The sequence below is a fragment of the Convolutriloba macropyga genome, chromosome 2 (genome assembly GCF_964194025.1).
Source record: "Convolutriloba macropyga chromosome 2, txConMacr16.3, whole genome shotgun sequence".
NCBI classification, from domain to species: domain Eukaryota; kingdom Metazoa; phylum Xenacoelomorpha; order Acoela; family Convolutidae; genus Convolutriloba; species Convolutriloba macropyga.
In genome coordinates this window covers 18,371,986-18,388,347 of record NC_134469.1, presented here as the reverse complement: position 1 = coordinate 18,388,347, position 16,362 = coordinate 18,371,986, and the positions used below count along the sequence as shown (strand labels likewise).

Here is a 16,362-nt window from a genome sequence, read left to right as displayed (position 1 = left end):
CCGGTAATTGGGGCTACCCAAAATCGATGTCCGGCCTCTGAATACACAATAAATAACAACACAGAAGCTGAAACGAAATTGAATAGTCTTCCACGTGCAAGTGGAGCTATTTAATAATTTTATCACAACAATTAGGCTAACAAGATGCCAGTATATATACAACCTTCAATTTTCTGTCCTTAAAACTAACTTTGGAAAAAAGTCTATAAGTTATGCAATTCCGCATGAGTGGAACAGACTGCCATTTGAATTGAAGCTAATATAATATGAGCTTTCTTATAGAAAGAATCAAAACTTTTTTCTTACAATCAGTTTTGCTCAACCTCCCACCCTCTCTGGTTTTTAATCAATGAAGCATTTCTACTACTCTTGAATTTTAACATACAATGAAAGATATTGTCTAATCTTAAATAAGTAGCCAATACTGTTTAAATTATTTCGAAGGGAGTGAACTCAGATTTGTTTTCAGAGGTATCTGTCATTTCAGGAGTTGATGGGCTGCTATAATTTTTCCTGCAAACTTTGTATGTCCTGATTGTTTGTTTGTTTTTTTTATCACTTTCAAGATGTACGTGAAATCACTGAAAGAGCTGGCAATTTTCGCGTTTGCTTTCAACTACGACAAGTTATACACCATAACCGATTTCGACGAGCTCTCCCTGCAAACTCGGGTATGTATTTTAACGTGTTTTTGCGGATATATTTGATATATAACAAACGGTTGGGAGAGAATTTGAGTTATTTGCAAAATTTGGAGCTTAAAATTTTTGCAAAAAATTGCGGTTACACCCAGGAATTTGGAAAAATTCGGCCGCAGAAAAAAGGGAAAAAGGGAACAACAATCAATTGACCCCCCCCCCCCCCCCCCACATTAGCCACCTCTCACTTCAATCCTCACCCCTTGCACATCGTTCCACTCGTAGCCCAGCGTGCTCGACACCCCCGCCATGCGCTCCCCTTGCCCCTGCCGCCACCAACCCCATGCCCCCGCCGCGCTCATCCCACTTCATTTAAGCTAACGCCAGCCTCCTTAAACCGTAGCTAGCTACTGACGTTAGTCGTTCATATGTCATTTTTCTGCAGCTATTGGCAGTTGTGTGGTTCCAGCTTTTTATTGCAATGATATAAGATCACTAGTCAATTATTGCAATTCCAGTTATTTGCTAAATCCCTGGTGACACCATGAGATATATAAATTTCTTCAAAAACAATTTGAACAATTCATAACCGGAAAAAGATTGAACAAGCTTGTTTAGGCACCTAAAAAGAAGGGCATTGATGCCTTGGAGACTGGAAATGTTCGTGAAATTGAACCATTTTTTGTGCTAAATTACTTTCATTCAGAATTTAAAGCAGCTCAACTTAATTGGTGATTGCTCTCGTACGAATCAATTATTTTAAAGGTATTTTTTGTGTGCAATATTATTGCTTGACCATTTTGTTCTAGAACATTCTTTCGATTTCACTTCTCGAGTAATTTTTTCACACTAGGCTTTTTGATTTTTGCTTGACTTTGCTTGAATTGCTTTTATTCAAAAATTATGTCTCGCCAAGAGAGTCGATTGTAACGAAGCGTACATAAGGGCCGGATAACAGAGTGGCTAATGCGCCCGTCTAGTGGTGGTGGGTGGAATCCCTCCTTGACCCATTTAATATCTAAAGAGGTCAATTAAAAGAAAGCTCATCCCTTTAAAGGGTAGTCGGTCAACTGAGGGGTAGCAAGTCAACTCCTATGTATGTTTGTAATGCCTGATAGTAGTAAAAAATTAAAGCATCAGACGCTAAAGATAGAGAAAGTGAAAAGCATCAGAATTATAATCAGAATAGATGTGATAATTAGCAATCAAAATGAAATGTGTGGTGATTCTGAATCAGATGTAGTAGAAAATATATAGAAACATTTAGGACAATAGCTTCCCTTTCTCTGCAATGGTTCCTGTTGATGATTCTACTGCAGGGCACCGGCGCATGTAGCGTGCGCCACGGAGGCAGAGTATGGAGCTGCGCGAAACTTATTTTCGCCCTAATGTCACGTCCGAATATGAATATTCTTCCTTAGCACTGATCTTGGAAGCCAATCTCTGTATGGTTTTTGATGCTGAACAATTAAAGTACCCATTTAATTGAGATAAGCTCCAGCCCCCTCTGGATTAAATTTCCCCGCCTGTCGTTTGAGAGCAATATGTCCGACGTAAGTCGGTTTATCTTTTTTTCAATTAAAATCATTGATTGTTTTAATCATGAGTTTGTTACGAACTTAGTTTTAAAAATGTTTTATGGTTGTTTTGAGAGTTTTTTTTCGAGCAATTAGCTAGAATAATTGCCATTTTACAAGGACTAAGAACGGTTGTTCATGGTGCGATTTTAGCGGATATATTTGCAATACACTTAGCTATTAATAGCCTTAGTTTGAACGATTTGAATGCGTGTTTTATCCACTTGTTGCCTTGTATTGAAGAAGCTATTCACTGTTGTAGCTAAGCTTATCAGTGCCTATCTTTCACTTAGATATGAACAAAGGTTTCCAGTTCTGTTTTTCAGTTTAGTGCAATTCAATAGAATAATTGAAGAAAGAGCAAGCAGTTTTACTAAAATTTAAGAAGGTTTCGGGACTAGATTTCAACTGAATCTCAGGCTGGTTTTCCGGTGTTCTGGTGCTTGTTAATCCTGCAATTTACCACAAATTGTTTTGGTCTTTCTTAAATATTTAGTTGTCTTCAATTTGAACAATTTCCGGTTGTTGTTTGGTTTCTTAATGCTGATTAAGTACATAAGCATCCGCATAAAAACATTTCTTTGCAGTATTTAACCAATTTTACAAGTTGATCTTCATCGAACTCAGGAAGGTAAATAATAGGTAGACTTTTGAATAATAATTTGACAATTCAATTCAGTTGACAATTAAATAATTTGAAGCGTTTTAACTAATATCACTTGAAACCTCTTGATCAATTCGTTTGACGTTTGTCTGTTATGGTTTCACTGCTTTAGTTGATTTCAAGCTTTATATATAGTTTTTTGATAATATATTGGAACTTATCAATATAGTAGTGGCTTAATTACTTGAAAATCTTATGAGATTGTTTATTACTGTATGGCACTACTTCCTGCGAATATTTGGCTTTTTTGTGGTCGTTATATACATATCAAATAGCTCTGAATATTTTTTTGTCGTTGGATTGGATTGTATTGCCCTCACATCCATGACTTGGATCTTTCAAAATCGGATGAAGATTGCCTGCGGGCTTTTACTTTCACTGGGGGCCAATATCTGGATTTAGTAGTCCTCCAAGTGCTAAGAGTGGTGGAGTTGATGGGAAAGCGTTATCTCTAGGTTGAAATATGTCATTTTTAAGAGTTTGAGCCCAAAATTGCGCAATCTTCCACTTTTTTCGTCATTTTCGTTTGATGAGTCTTAAATTGAAGTTTTTCAAATTTGGAAAACGTCTTTTTTCGAGACTCATCTAGTTTATATTACCATTTTGTGAGCTATATGTCGAACTGCAAACATAAACACGCAAAATAGTACTACTTTTCGCAGTTTTCAAGTTTTCAAAAGATTGTGTTTTCCTGGCCTCAAGGGCTTGGTTAACTCATATAGAGTTCGAAAATAGGTTACTGCATAGTTTCTATCGGCAATGGAATGGTTTTCAAAATCTCAATATTAGCAGTTTGTAAAATATTTTATATTTTTGAAAATTATGATGTTCAAAATTTATCAATCTTGATAGGTCAGTGAATTTTGGCTTGAGTTTAGGTAACCGGATGGTTGCAGGAGACAATGAAAATCTGAAGATACGATTTTTACGAATTGTAGCAACAATTCAGAGTTCATCATTTTTTAAGGGCCAATATCTTTACGTCTTGCAGAGGGGTTACTGGACAGATTCTAGAGACAAAAAAAGGTTTTCAACGAACTAAATTGGCGAAATATAGAAACTTTTGCAGGTTTTTAGAAGTATTTTCTATTTCTCAAGTTTTTCTATCAACCCAATAAACCCCATCGCCTATCGGAGGCGTGTGCATGGGTTAATGGGTATATTTAAATTGATCAATTTTGTGTTTTGAGTAAAAGCATCTAGTGTTTTAGTAATGGTTATTTTTGTTTAATTTATTTCATTATTTTAGTTGCTCAAATTTGACTGTTCCTTTTGGCTGGCATTGTTCAATTGATCTGCTTGTCAGATACAGCAGTTTAACTTTTTTATCCGCTTTGGATGGTTTTTCAAGACTTGTCGTGCTATTATTTTTTACTTCGTCAAACAATTGGTTTCGCTTTACCTCATTTTGCCGCTCTTTCGACAATTTCTGTGAAAACATTTTGCTCAAAGTTCTCTTAAACAGCAGTTGCTGAGCAAAGCAATCTAAGTTTTACAGAATCAGTATTTAAAGAAATGGAATCAAAAAATAGAAACGGGATAAGCCCATAAAGCCCAATTTTAGGTGCCCGCTACTAGAAATTTGTTCTTAGTTAGCATCTCTATTGTTTGATGGTTTTTTCTTACATCAATCAGTATTTCCATTTGTGTTCTTTAAATCCCAATCGGGGTTATAGGAATCAATGGCGGCTGTTTCCAGGAAATCTACGGTTATGTTTTATACTTGTAGCTAATTATTGATCTGGTGTATATCCCTTTCAATGCATTGAGATTTGAAATAACCTTTTGAACAAGTGATGGGACTTGAGTACTCCATTTTTTAATGTTCTTGTTGGCTAGAATAAGTTTAGCTTTTGACAGGCAATTTCAAATAATTTAAAGTCAACACCCGATAGTTTTTTCCCAATCGTACATGCAGTTGTTTCTTATGCACTTCGGTAGATTAGTAGGTGATGTTTTGAGATTTTAAGGCACCAGTGTATCTTTTGAAACCTTTCATTGTTAAAAAAACAAATTTTAAGGCTATATCTCTAGTAGATCTTCTATGGTTTCTAGGTCTGAGTGAAGGCTCAATGCCGAGCCTCCTGATCTTAATTGCTGTAAAAGTTTGACAATGAATCGAACAAGTTTTTCTTTGTTATAGGAACAAATCGTACAATGGCTCCTGGACCATGACACAGGGCTACTGGATAAGTCTTTGCTTCAAGACCGTTACGAGAAGCGTACATGGGTAGACTGTAGTCCAATTGTACCCAACTCGTCCGCGGATGACGCAGCTAATAGATATCGGACAAGGCAACAGTCATCATGGAGGAATGTCTTTCACCTCTCATTTCGATCCCGGCAAAAAATGGTAGCAACGGCAACGCCCGCGGGTAACCAGGAACGTGAAAGTGGCCCTGAGAGTCAGCAGGCGGTATTATCAGGCTCTTTTGATGAATTGGAATCTATGGATGAGATGGAATACACGATATTTAGACTATTTGGAGAGACTAAGCTTTTCTCGAACATCACAAGGTGCGACAAATGCGTACACATTTGTTCAATAGCAGATTTAAAGCTCATGCGTCATTTACTAACAGAATATATTAGCTAGAAAATAATTCAAAAGGCTTTGAAATTGATCATTTTTAATCAATTGAAAAATGGATCATTTGCCGTCCAAAAATGCTCATTGAATCATGATCTTAAACAAATTGTTTTTATACATTGCAGGTTGACAGTCACTAAGTCCTTGATGCTCTGCGATGAACTGCTTATGTGTTTTTCGCAACAATGTGGACACTTACGTAGTGTGAAACTGTCACATTGTCTCTACATAACAGGTAAATCGAAAATCATTTAATTGATAAATGTCTTAAGGAAATATGGTTCCGTAAAAAATAGTCTTGCTAAATTACGGCGTCATGAACAAAAAATACAGTCTTGCTAAATTACGGTGTCATAAATTACGGTATCAGTTTATGTTTATTAGTTTTTCAACCAAGTTATATTGACTGCTGTTTGTTAGATGAAGGGTTCTCCCATCTGGTGTCAAACGGTCGCTTGAGTCAGTTAGAAACTCTGAAAATTGAGTCGTGTAACAACTTTTGTGGTTCTTCATTGGCTCAACTGGACACAAACGGAAACCTTGTCTCAATTTGCCTCAAGTTCTTGCGACTGAATTGGAAAGGTAATACCACATTTACTTAAAAATTGAAATTTACTTCGCCGATGTGCAGGTATTTAAAATACGCACCCATAGAAAGTTATGCTCGATCGTATAAAACATTCATTTCCTATGCCGGTCATGCGATTGAAATTGTTGCTCGTTTCATGCTTTCATATTATTTGCCTCTTTTTTCAGACATCCTGCCCATGCGGTCTGTCTTTTTGAGCAATTTCGCCTATTTGTGAATATAGTTAATACTTCTGATTGCCATTTTTCATAGCACAAGGTTTGTAGCAATTATTTCAGTGCTGCTGCCTTTTTCGAAGCAATTTTTGCTTGAACGACTTTTTGTCCTCAAAAACGGGATAAAATAGGTAAAGCCCCGAAGGGCATAAAGTTCTCTTAAAGCCTTATGGCTAACAAGTCTCTAAGTGTGGGATTCACCGAAGCAGTGGTTTTGCTCCTCCCACTTTAATTCCCCCGCGTCACTCCTCACCATTTCCTGCCTCCACTCTATTTCATTCCGCCGGTAACCCTGAACACTCGCCCCAACCCATGCTCACCCCTTCAACTAAGCTAAAGCTAGCACCTTAAGCCGCGCAGCAAGCTGCTGACGAAGCAGACTGTTCGCTAGTCGTTTGAGAGCAATTTGCGCGACGTTAGTCGGTTACGTTTTGTAATAGCTCCAATAGCCAGAGTTGAGCGGAGCCGGTATTGGCCTTCTTTTGGTTTTTACAATGCGAGGCATTTAGATTATTGGTACGCTCTTGTGAGAATTGATCACGCTCTTTTTTTAATGTTTAGGAGAAGTTATATTAGAGTGGAGATTTTAGTCTTGCTGGAGTAGTGAAGGGAACGAAAAATCGAATATGTTTGAAGCATGATGTTTTGCAAACTGTTTTTAAAGTGGAGTGAGAAATTGGTGTTAGAGCAATTTGTTTTTGAAAGGGAATTTTACGTGCGGTTATTATTCAAATTCTTTTTTCAGTGTTTCTTCTAAGTTTAAATAAAAAGTAAAACGTGTTCTACTTATGCCTTGTTGAAACTGGTTGAATCGTTCTATGATAGACAATGGATGTTTTTGATAACTGACACTAATTTTTGGCATAATAATTTATGAATTCTTGAGTTTTGCCTATTTGAAGTTTTTGTTGTGTCGCTTAATCTCAATAATGACAGGTTTCTTCTGTTGCTAACGAAGCATAGGCAGATTTAATCAATCGTTTGAGTTTATAGCTTTATAGTTTTATTTCGGCTTTTACTCTTTGTTTTCAAAAATTAGTAAACATTTTTTATATTTCCTGTACTTGTTACTGTTTTTTTCTATTGAGGTATAAGTCAGCTTAGATATTGTCTGCAGTTGATAGTTGCTTGTTTTTATGACTTTGAGTCCATATGTTGCCATAAAATTGGTTCATACTTTAGGTTTGTCAATATTTGTCTTTTGCCGTCTTGTCAATTTATCTCAGTAATGAGAGTTCTTTTTAAATGTTAGTAATGCTGAATTGAATCTTATTCTTGTTTTGAGTTGACAGCTATTGCTTTTTTAAGAATTGAAACTATTCAATTTTAAAGAATATTAGCGAATTCTTGTTCGCCCGTTTTTGCAGCTATTTTTGCAGTCTTTTATAGTTTGCATATGAGGCCTGATAATGGAGACTAAGTGATGTTTTTGTTTGATTACTAATAATTTTCGTGATTTCGACTTCCTTTCATGGAAATTACTTTTCTTTCGGTCTGCTCGTTATTGTTTTTTGTGCTCGGATCTCTTAGTGTCAGTAACAAAATGGTGTTATTTGCTTCTAATGGGGAGTATTTTTCTGGATTAATAATCTTCGCTTTTTATTGACTTAGATATTTGAATCCCTAATAGCCGATAAGCAGTAGTGGGGGCATCGTGGTATTTTACAATCCCAGAATTGGATTATATTAGTGCTCTGTCTTTTTAGATGTTTTCACACATTTTTTCATGACTTGAGCTTTCAAAATGGGATAAAGAGGTAACGCTCAGCGGGGATCAAGTTTAATTATAGATCCGCATTTAGTAGTCCATCGATTACCTAAAGTGGTGAAGCTACTGGGAAAGCCGTGAGCTCTAATTTTAGGCAAACTTTTTGCATGTTTAAGGGGCCTCTCGAAGCGCATGTTTAAGAGCCGCATTGAGCAGCATGGTTAAGCAAACATATCGAGAGAGTTCAATGACCTAAAAGGCTCGAATTTGATGGGTGAGAACCGAACCTGGGACAAAAGACAGTTAGGTGCAGATACCACGAGGCTAAGAGGGCTTAAAATTATGCTCGCCAAGAGAGATTTTACTGTCCTGGGTACTACGTGTTTTTCAATTGCTCCCGAACTAAGTTTGAAGTTCTTTTTGTAAATGTGTGTTTTTCTTTAAAGTTTTAGCCGTACAAATTCTGCTCTATTCTAGAACACTCTTGGCTTTGAACTAAGTTTTTCACGCTTTACTTTTTGATTTTTGCTTGATCTCACTTGCTCTCACTCTGAAATATGTTTATTGATACGATAAAAGCGATTGTGAGAAACGGTGGTATGTAGTTGTTATAGCACAGTTGGTAAGACGGATGACTGATAATCTGAGGGTCATGGGTTCGAACCGGTGTAGTGTACCCTTCTTTTTGTGCGCATGAAAATTTCTAATCACCATTCCGCCTGTTGTTTGAGAGCACTTCTTGCGACGCTGAGTCGTTTTATGTTCCTGTGTATTATATTGAAAATATGCTGATGCTATATTTTAAACGCGTGAGATTATAAATTTGGACAAACTTTTTGCATGTTTAATGAGCCTATCGAAGCGCATGTTTATGAGCCGCATTGAGCAGCATGGTTAAGCGAACTTATCGGGAGAGTAAAATCACCTAAAAGGCTCAAAGTAGATGGTTGAGAACCGAACCTGGGAGTTCTTTTTAAATGTTAGTAATGCTGAATTGAATCTTATTCTTGTTTTGAGTTGACAGCTATTGCTTTTTTAAGAATTGAAACTATTCAATTTTAAAGAATATTAGCGAATTCTTGTTCGCCCGTTTTTGCAGCTATTTTTGCAGTCTTTTATAGTTTGCATATGAGGCCTGATAATGGAGACTAAGTGATGTTTTTGTTTGATTACTAATAATTTTCGTGATTTTGACTTCCTTTCATGGAAATTACTTTTCTTTCGGTCTGCTCGTTATTGTTTTTTTGTGCTCGGATCTCTTAGTGTCAGTAACAAAATGGTGTTATTTGCTTCTAATGGGGAGTATTTTTCTGGATTAATAATCTTCGCTTTTTATTGACTTAGATATTTGAATCCCTAATAGCCGATAAGCAGTAGTGGGGGCATCGTGGTATTTTACAATCCCAGAATTGGATTATATTAGTGCTCTGTCTTTTTAGATGTTTTCACACATTTTTTCATGACTTGAGCTTTCAAAATGGGATAAAGAGGTAACGCTCAGCGGGGATCAAGTTTAATTATAGATCCGCATTTAGTAGTCCATCGATTACCTAAAGTGGTGAAGCTACTGGGAAAGCCGTAATTCAAGGTTAAAAGGTCATTTTTAGATTTTGATCCCAAAATGTTGCAATTTTCGCGTTTTTCGTCATTTTTTGAATTCTTTTGTGGGATCAGTCTAAAATTGAGGCTTGTAAAAGTTGATGAAGTATTTTGCAAGACGTAATGAATTTTTGTGACCATTTTGTGAGCTATGTTTTGGCACTCCAAACCTTGCTCGCAAATCCTATATATTAAACGCGTGAGCTCTAATTTTAGGCAAACTTTTTGCATGTTTAAGGGGCCTCTCGAAGCGCATGTTTAAGAGCCGCATTGAGCAGCATGGTTAAGCAAACATATCGAGAGAGTTCAATGACCTAAAAGGCTCGAATTTGATGGGTGAGAACCGAACCTGGGACAAAAGACAGTTAGGTGCAGATACCACGAGGCTAAGAGGGCTTAAAATTATGCTCGCCAAGAGAGATTTTACTGTCCTGGGTACTACGTGTTTTTCAATTGCTCCCGAACTAAGTTTGAAGTTCTTTTTGTAAATGTGTGTTTTTCTTTAAAGTTTTAGCCGTACAAATTCTGCTCTATTCTAGAACACTCTTGGCTTTGAACTAAGTTTTTCACGCTTTACTTTTTGATTTTTGCTTGATCTCACTTGCTCTCACTCTGAAATATGTTTATTGATACGATAAAAGCGATTGTGAGAAACGGTGGTATGTAGTTGTTATAGCACAGTTGGTAAGACGGATGACTGATAATCTGAGGGTCATGGGTTCGAACCGGTGTAGTGTACCCTTCTTTTTGTGCGCATGAAAATTTCTAATCACCATTCCGCCTGTTGTTTGAGAGCACTTCTTGCGACGCTGAGTCGTTTTATGTTCCTGTGTATTATATTGAAAATATGCTGATGTTATATTTTAAACGCGTGAGATTATAAATTTGGACAAACTTTTTGCATGTTTAATGAGCCTATGGAAGCGCATGTTTATGAGCCGCATTGAGCAGCATGGTTAAGCGAACTTATCGAGAGAGTAAAATCACCTAAAAGGCTCAAAGTAGATGGTTGAGAACCGAACCTGGGAGTTCTTTTTAAATGTTAGTAATGCTGAATTGAATCTTATTCTTGTTTTGAGTTGACAGCTATTGCTTTTTTAAGAATTGAAACTATTCAATTTTAAAGAATATTAGCGAATTCTTGTTCGCCCGTTTTTGCAGCTATTTTTGCAGTCTTTTATAGTTTGCATATGAGGCCTGATAATGGAGACTAAGTGATGTTTTTGTTTGATTACTAATAATTTTCGTGATTTCGACTTCCTTTCATGGAAATTACTTTTCTTTCGGTCTGCTCGTTATTGTTTTTTTTGTGCTCGGATCTCTTAGTGTCAGTAACAAAATGGTGTTATTTGCTTCTAATGGGGAGTATTTTTCTGGATTAATAATCTTCGCTTTTTATTGACTTAGATATTTGAATCCCTAATAGCCGATAAGCAGTAGTGGGGGCATCGTGGTATTTTACAATCCCAGAATTGGATTATATTAGTGCTCTGTCTTTTTAGATGTTTTCACACATTTTTTCATGACTTGAGCTTTCAAAATGGGATAAAGAGGTAACGCTCAGCGGGGATCAAGTTTAATTATAGATCCGCATTTAGTAGTCCATCGATTACCTAAAGTGGTGAAGCTACTGGGAAAGCCGTAATTCAAGGTTAAAAGGTCATTTTTAGATTTTGATCCCAAAATGTTGCAATTTTCGCGTTTTTCGTCATTTTTTGAATTCTTTTGTGGGATCAGTCTAAAATTGAGGCTTGTAAAAGTTGATGAAGTATTTTGCAAGACGTAATGAATTTTTGTGACCATTTTGTGAGCTATGTTTTGGCACTCCAAACCTTGCTCGCAAATCCTATATATTAAACGCGTGAGCTCTAATTTTAGGCAAACTTTTTGCATGTTTAAGGGGCCTCTCGAAGCGCATGTTTAAGAGCCGCATTGAGCAGCATGGTTAAGCAAACATATCGAGAGAGTTCAATGACCTAAAAGGCTCGAATTTGATGGGTGAGAACCGAACCTGGGACAAAAGACAGTTAGGTGCAGATACCACGAGGCTAAGAGGGCTTAAAATTATGCTCGCCAAGAGAGATTTTACTGTCCTGGGTACTACGTGTTTTTCAATTGCTCCCGAACTAAGTTTGAAGTTCTTTTTGTAAATGTGTGTTTTTCTTTAAAGTTTTAGCCGTACAAATTCTGCTCTATTCTAGAACACTCTTGGCTTTGAACTAAGTTTTTCACGCTTTACTTTTTGATTTTTGCTTGATCTCACTTGCTCTCACTCTGAAATATGTTTATTGATACGATAAAAGCGATTGTGAGAAACGGTGGTATGTAGTTGTTATAGCACAGTTGGTAAGACGGATGACTGATAATCTGAGGGTCATGGGTTCGAACCGGTGTAGTGTACCCTTCTTTTTGTGCGCATGAAAATTTCTAATCACCATTCCGCCTGTTGTTTGAGAGCACTTCTTGCGACGCTGAGTCGTTTTATGTTCCTGTGTATTATATTGAAAATATGCTGATGCTATATTTTAAACGCGTGAGATTATAAATTTGGACAAACTTTTTGCATGTTTAATGAGCCTATCGAAGCGCATGTTTATGAGCCGCATTGAGCAGCATGGTTAAGCGAACTTATCGAGAGAGTAAAATCACCTAAAAGGCTCAAAGTAGATGGTTGAGAACCGAACCTGGGAAAAAATGACTGTTAGTTAGGTGCAGTTACCACGAGGCTAAGAGGGCTTGAAAGTATGCTCGTCAAGAGGGTGTATGCTCGTCAAGTTCTCATTGTAAACGTGTTTTTCAATAAAATTTTAGCCGTACAGATTCTGCGCTATTCTAGGGCACTCTTAGCTTTCAACTTATTTTTTTCACGCTTTACTTTTCGATGTTTGCGTAATCTCGGATGCTGTCAATCTGAAATATTTTTGTTGGTAAGATAAAAGCGATTGTTAGAAACGGTGGTTTATAGTGGTTATAGCGCAGTTCGTTAGATAAAAGTCTGCTAATCTGAAATTTGAATTTTTTTCCTGTTACCACTATTCATAAAATTGTTATGAAACTTAGTTTTTTGAGTAGTTTTAGTCGTTTCGTCTTATCCTCCTTTTTTATAGTAAATATCAGTCGCAATTGAGCACAATGGTCAACAGCCCTCCCAAGGCAACATGGGAGGGCTGTTTTATGGGTCCTTAATTATGTAACCTAGCGTAATAGATGCGTTTTGAGACGCGCTTTACCATCCTTTTAAAGCTCCTAATATGCTGATTTTGTGCTGATTAAGTGCGGTATAGCAAAAACAAGCAAGTCACAAACGCCATTATCCAGAAATTTGCTGTAGAAAAAGTAAAAGACAAGTGCAAAAGACATAGATTGCTTAAAATCTGAGACCTATACCTAATAAACAAGAGGCATGGTTTCGAGCCTGAGTTGATGCGAAACAGAAACCTTTACTTCTTAAACCTTCTATTCGTGTAAATGATTTTCTGGGTATGGTTTTGCGGGCCTGCTAGTGTATACTAATTTTTACAATTGTTTTTACGTTTTTGAAAATTATTTGGTTAATTTTGGAAAAATTTCGTTATTTGAGTTTTTCTAGTCCTGTGTGGCAACAAACCTCTTCTAGTGTTTGATAGTATGTTACTGCATAGTGTTTAGTGGTAATGGAGTTTTCCGACATTTTAAGGTCACGAATTTTAGCCATTTTTGATACTTGCCATTTTTATGAAATTTTAAAAAATTTTTGTAATGTTTTAAATTTCCAGCCCGAGGGGCCATGGAACTTCATCTAGGGTTTGATATTATGTTACTGCATAGTTTCTAGTGCTAATGGGGTGTTTGTCAAGATTTTAGGAATTTTTTGATAATTCTTGCAGTTTTTTTAAAATTTTTGTTAGAATTTGTCATTTTTTGAGTTTATCTAGCTCCAGGTGACAGGGAACCTCTTGATAGTGCATGGTTGGTAGGGTCAATGAAATGGTATACAAAGTTTTTATTTCCACGCATTTGCAATTTTGACATTTGAATTTTTTTCATTTGCTCTGAAAATTATCTTGTTCCGACTTTATCGAACTTTGTGGGACAGTGAGAATTTTCCTAGGCTTGAACTTAGGTAACTGGATAACTTTTGAGGACACTTAAATGTTCTTAAGATTTTAATATTATTAATTTTAATATTTTAATCAAATTTGAATTTTCGAAGTTTTTGAATTTTCTGAGTTATCGATCTTCAAGGGCCGATTGACTTAAAAGTCTTGCTTATGGGTTACTAGACGGATTTGGAGGTAGGCAACGAAAATTGTTTGGAACATTATTATTTTTGCAGATTTTAGAAACTTTAAAAATAATTTTCAGTATTTTGTTTTTCTCTCTTTAGTTTTTCCATTTTTAGTTGCCAATTAACACCTTTTAAGGCTTGTGCGTGTATGAATTGATATTTCTAGGTGGATGAAATTTTACCTTCAAGGTAAAAGTGTCAAGAGTTATAGCATTGATTATATTTGTTAAGTTTGATTGTTTGATTGTTTTCTCCGATTTTGGGACTGTTTACCTTTTTTGCTGCCAGTGTTAATGGATACGCTGGTCTGGTGCAGTTCTAAGATTTTCATTCAATTCTTTGGATTGTGTATGAGGTTTTGTCGTGCTATGTTTTCTTAAATCGCTCTACGTTTTTATCACGTTTTAATAATTTTGCAAAATATAGAAACTTTTTGCAAAAGATTTGCAAGTTTCGATTTTATGTTTTTCTCTTCAGTTTTTCCAATTTCAGCGGTCAATTAACAACCACTTTCAAGATTGTGTGTGGGTTAATTGGTTCTTCTAAGTATATGATTTTTGAGTTTTTAAGTAAAAGTTTCAAGATTTATAGCAGTGATTTTGTTTATTTTGTTTGGTAATTTTAGCTCCTCCAATTTGTTTGTCTTTTTAGCTGCCAATGTTAATCGATTCGCTGTTCGGGTGCAGTAGTTCCAACATTCTCATTCGGTTCGGTGTAATGTTTTTTTTACTGTTTAATAGCCGCCCTCATCTTCTCAGCCGGCTATTATAGCGCTCCTATTTTTTTTTACTTCGTCGAATAAAAAAATGTTTCGCTTTACTTCATTTTGCCGCCTTTTCAACATTTTGCGTGAAATCTTTTTGACTTCTCTAGGCTAGTTTCTCTCTTCTCTCATTCTGCTAAAAGTGATTTTAAACATCAGTTGCTCAGCAAAGCAATTCAAAATGAACAAAGTCAGTATAAAAAATTGAAGTCAGAAATAGAAACGGGATAAACCCATAAAGCCCAATTTTAGATGCCCGCTATTTGAACGTCGTTCCTATAAATATTAGTTACCTCCTCTAATGCTTATTGTTATTGATAGTAGCCCCTGTAGCCTCTCTCTGAGAAACAGAAGTATGTTCAACTACGAAATGCCATCAAATTAAATTGGACTTAGAAAAATGTTTTTGTACAAAAATCTTTTTTTTTCAATATCTTCTGTTATTTCAATCCCAATCATGCTTATTGGAATCAATGGCGACTATTTTCAGGCAATCTGCGGGGTATGTTTTACAATTAAAATTGGTGTGCACGACGTCATTTGTTCTACTTTTATGTAAATTGCGTGACTTCACTCAGAAAATTGACCTTTGAACCCACTTAATTAATTTTAAATTTTATGAACATTTACTAATTAAAGATCAATGGTGTGCATATAAGTATTGCCAAACGTATATGCCCTGATTTTTGAATATTAGAGTCTCGAGTTTGTTTTCGAATATTCCTTTTGCAAAAGCTTTTTCCTTATGGAGTGGATGTGTCTCATAAAATGACAGTCCGAATCTAACCCAAAAAGTCTAGAGGTCTATTAAAGGACTGGTGATCAACCTGTCTATCTTATTTATTTATTTCAATTCCATGGAAGGCCACAAGCGTCTCTTTTCCGGCAGTCTGCCGGCTATTTTCAAATCTTACCTTTTTTTGTTATTTTGTCCATTTTTCACATTGAGATTGACAAGGATGTTTTCTACTCTAAATTTCTGCGGTATGCTGTAAATTGGTTTTGATATTTTGTGTGCTTTTTAAAACTGACTCCACTAATTTTACAATAGATTGGTATTTTTGACAGCAATTTTTTGGTAGTTTTGTTGCTGTCTTTGATTGGTTTCAGCAAATCTGTTGTATGCATTCGAAGCACGCATAGTATCAATAGTTATCGAAATATTTTTGTTATTTCTGACAATTTTGACTACACTATCTTTTGAGATATTTTTTTTTGTTTTTCTGGAGTCCCTTGGTTCGAAGTTTGACGTTGTTTGAGAATTGTGGATTGTCGGTTCATCAGTTAATTAAATTTGGGTTACAATTCATGTCTTGTCCTCATTTTTTATCCTCAAGATTTTTGGTGCAACCATCTGATACACCCTACAAAAGTGCTTCTGTTCAGTCATTGACGCAGGTTTTATACTCAGTTTTGTGCGGCAGTCATTTTTCAATCATTTTATTCATAGTCTTTCGTTCATGCGATTATAACTTTTTTTGGTCACACATGACTTACCTGAGTCTCAAAATGAATTTCCTCTCTCAAATCGATTTCGCTAAATGAGATGATCTGAATTGGGGGTATCTTAATTTAAATGAAGGTTATTTGAGGACAGATTTACAGCAAGAAGGACTAAACTAATCAAGGAGATCACATCAAGGAGTAGAAAATCATTTTAAAAGAAAATATTAAGGCCTTATTCTTGGTATTCTTATTTCAGTGATATTCTGGGGCTGAAGATCTACGAAGTTATTGCAAGTGTATTCTGGC

General features: G+C 36.0%; 1 protein-coding gene across 1 annotated transcript in view; it reads left to right on the top strand.

Moving 5' to 3' along the window:
* Positions 1 to 360: 360 nt before the first annotated feature.
* Positions 361 to 16,362, top strand: part of LOC142357510 (uncharacterized) — a 37,705-nt gene continuing 21,703 nt past the window's right edge. The window contains exons 1-4 of the mRNA XM_075409129.1: positions 361 to 671; positions 5,023 to 5,396; positions 5,595 to 5,704; positions 5,890 to 6,051. Of these exons, the coding sequence (XP_075265244.1) occupies positions 567 to 671; positions 5,023 to 5,396; positions 5,595 to 5,704; positions 5,890 to 6,051 (751 nt within the window). The 5' untranslated portion in view covers positions 361 to 566. The remainder of the gene's footprint in view (positions 672 to 5,022; positions 5,397 to 5,594; positions 5,705 to 5,889; positions 6,052 to 16,362) is intronic.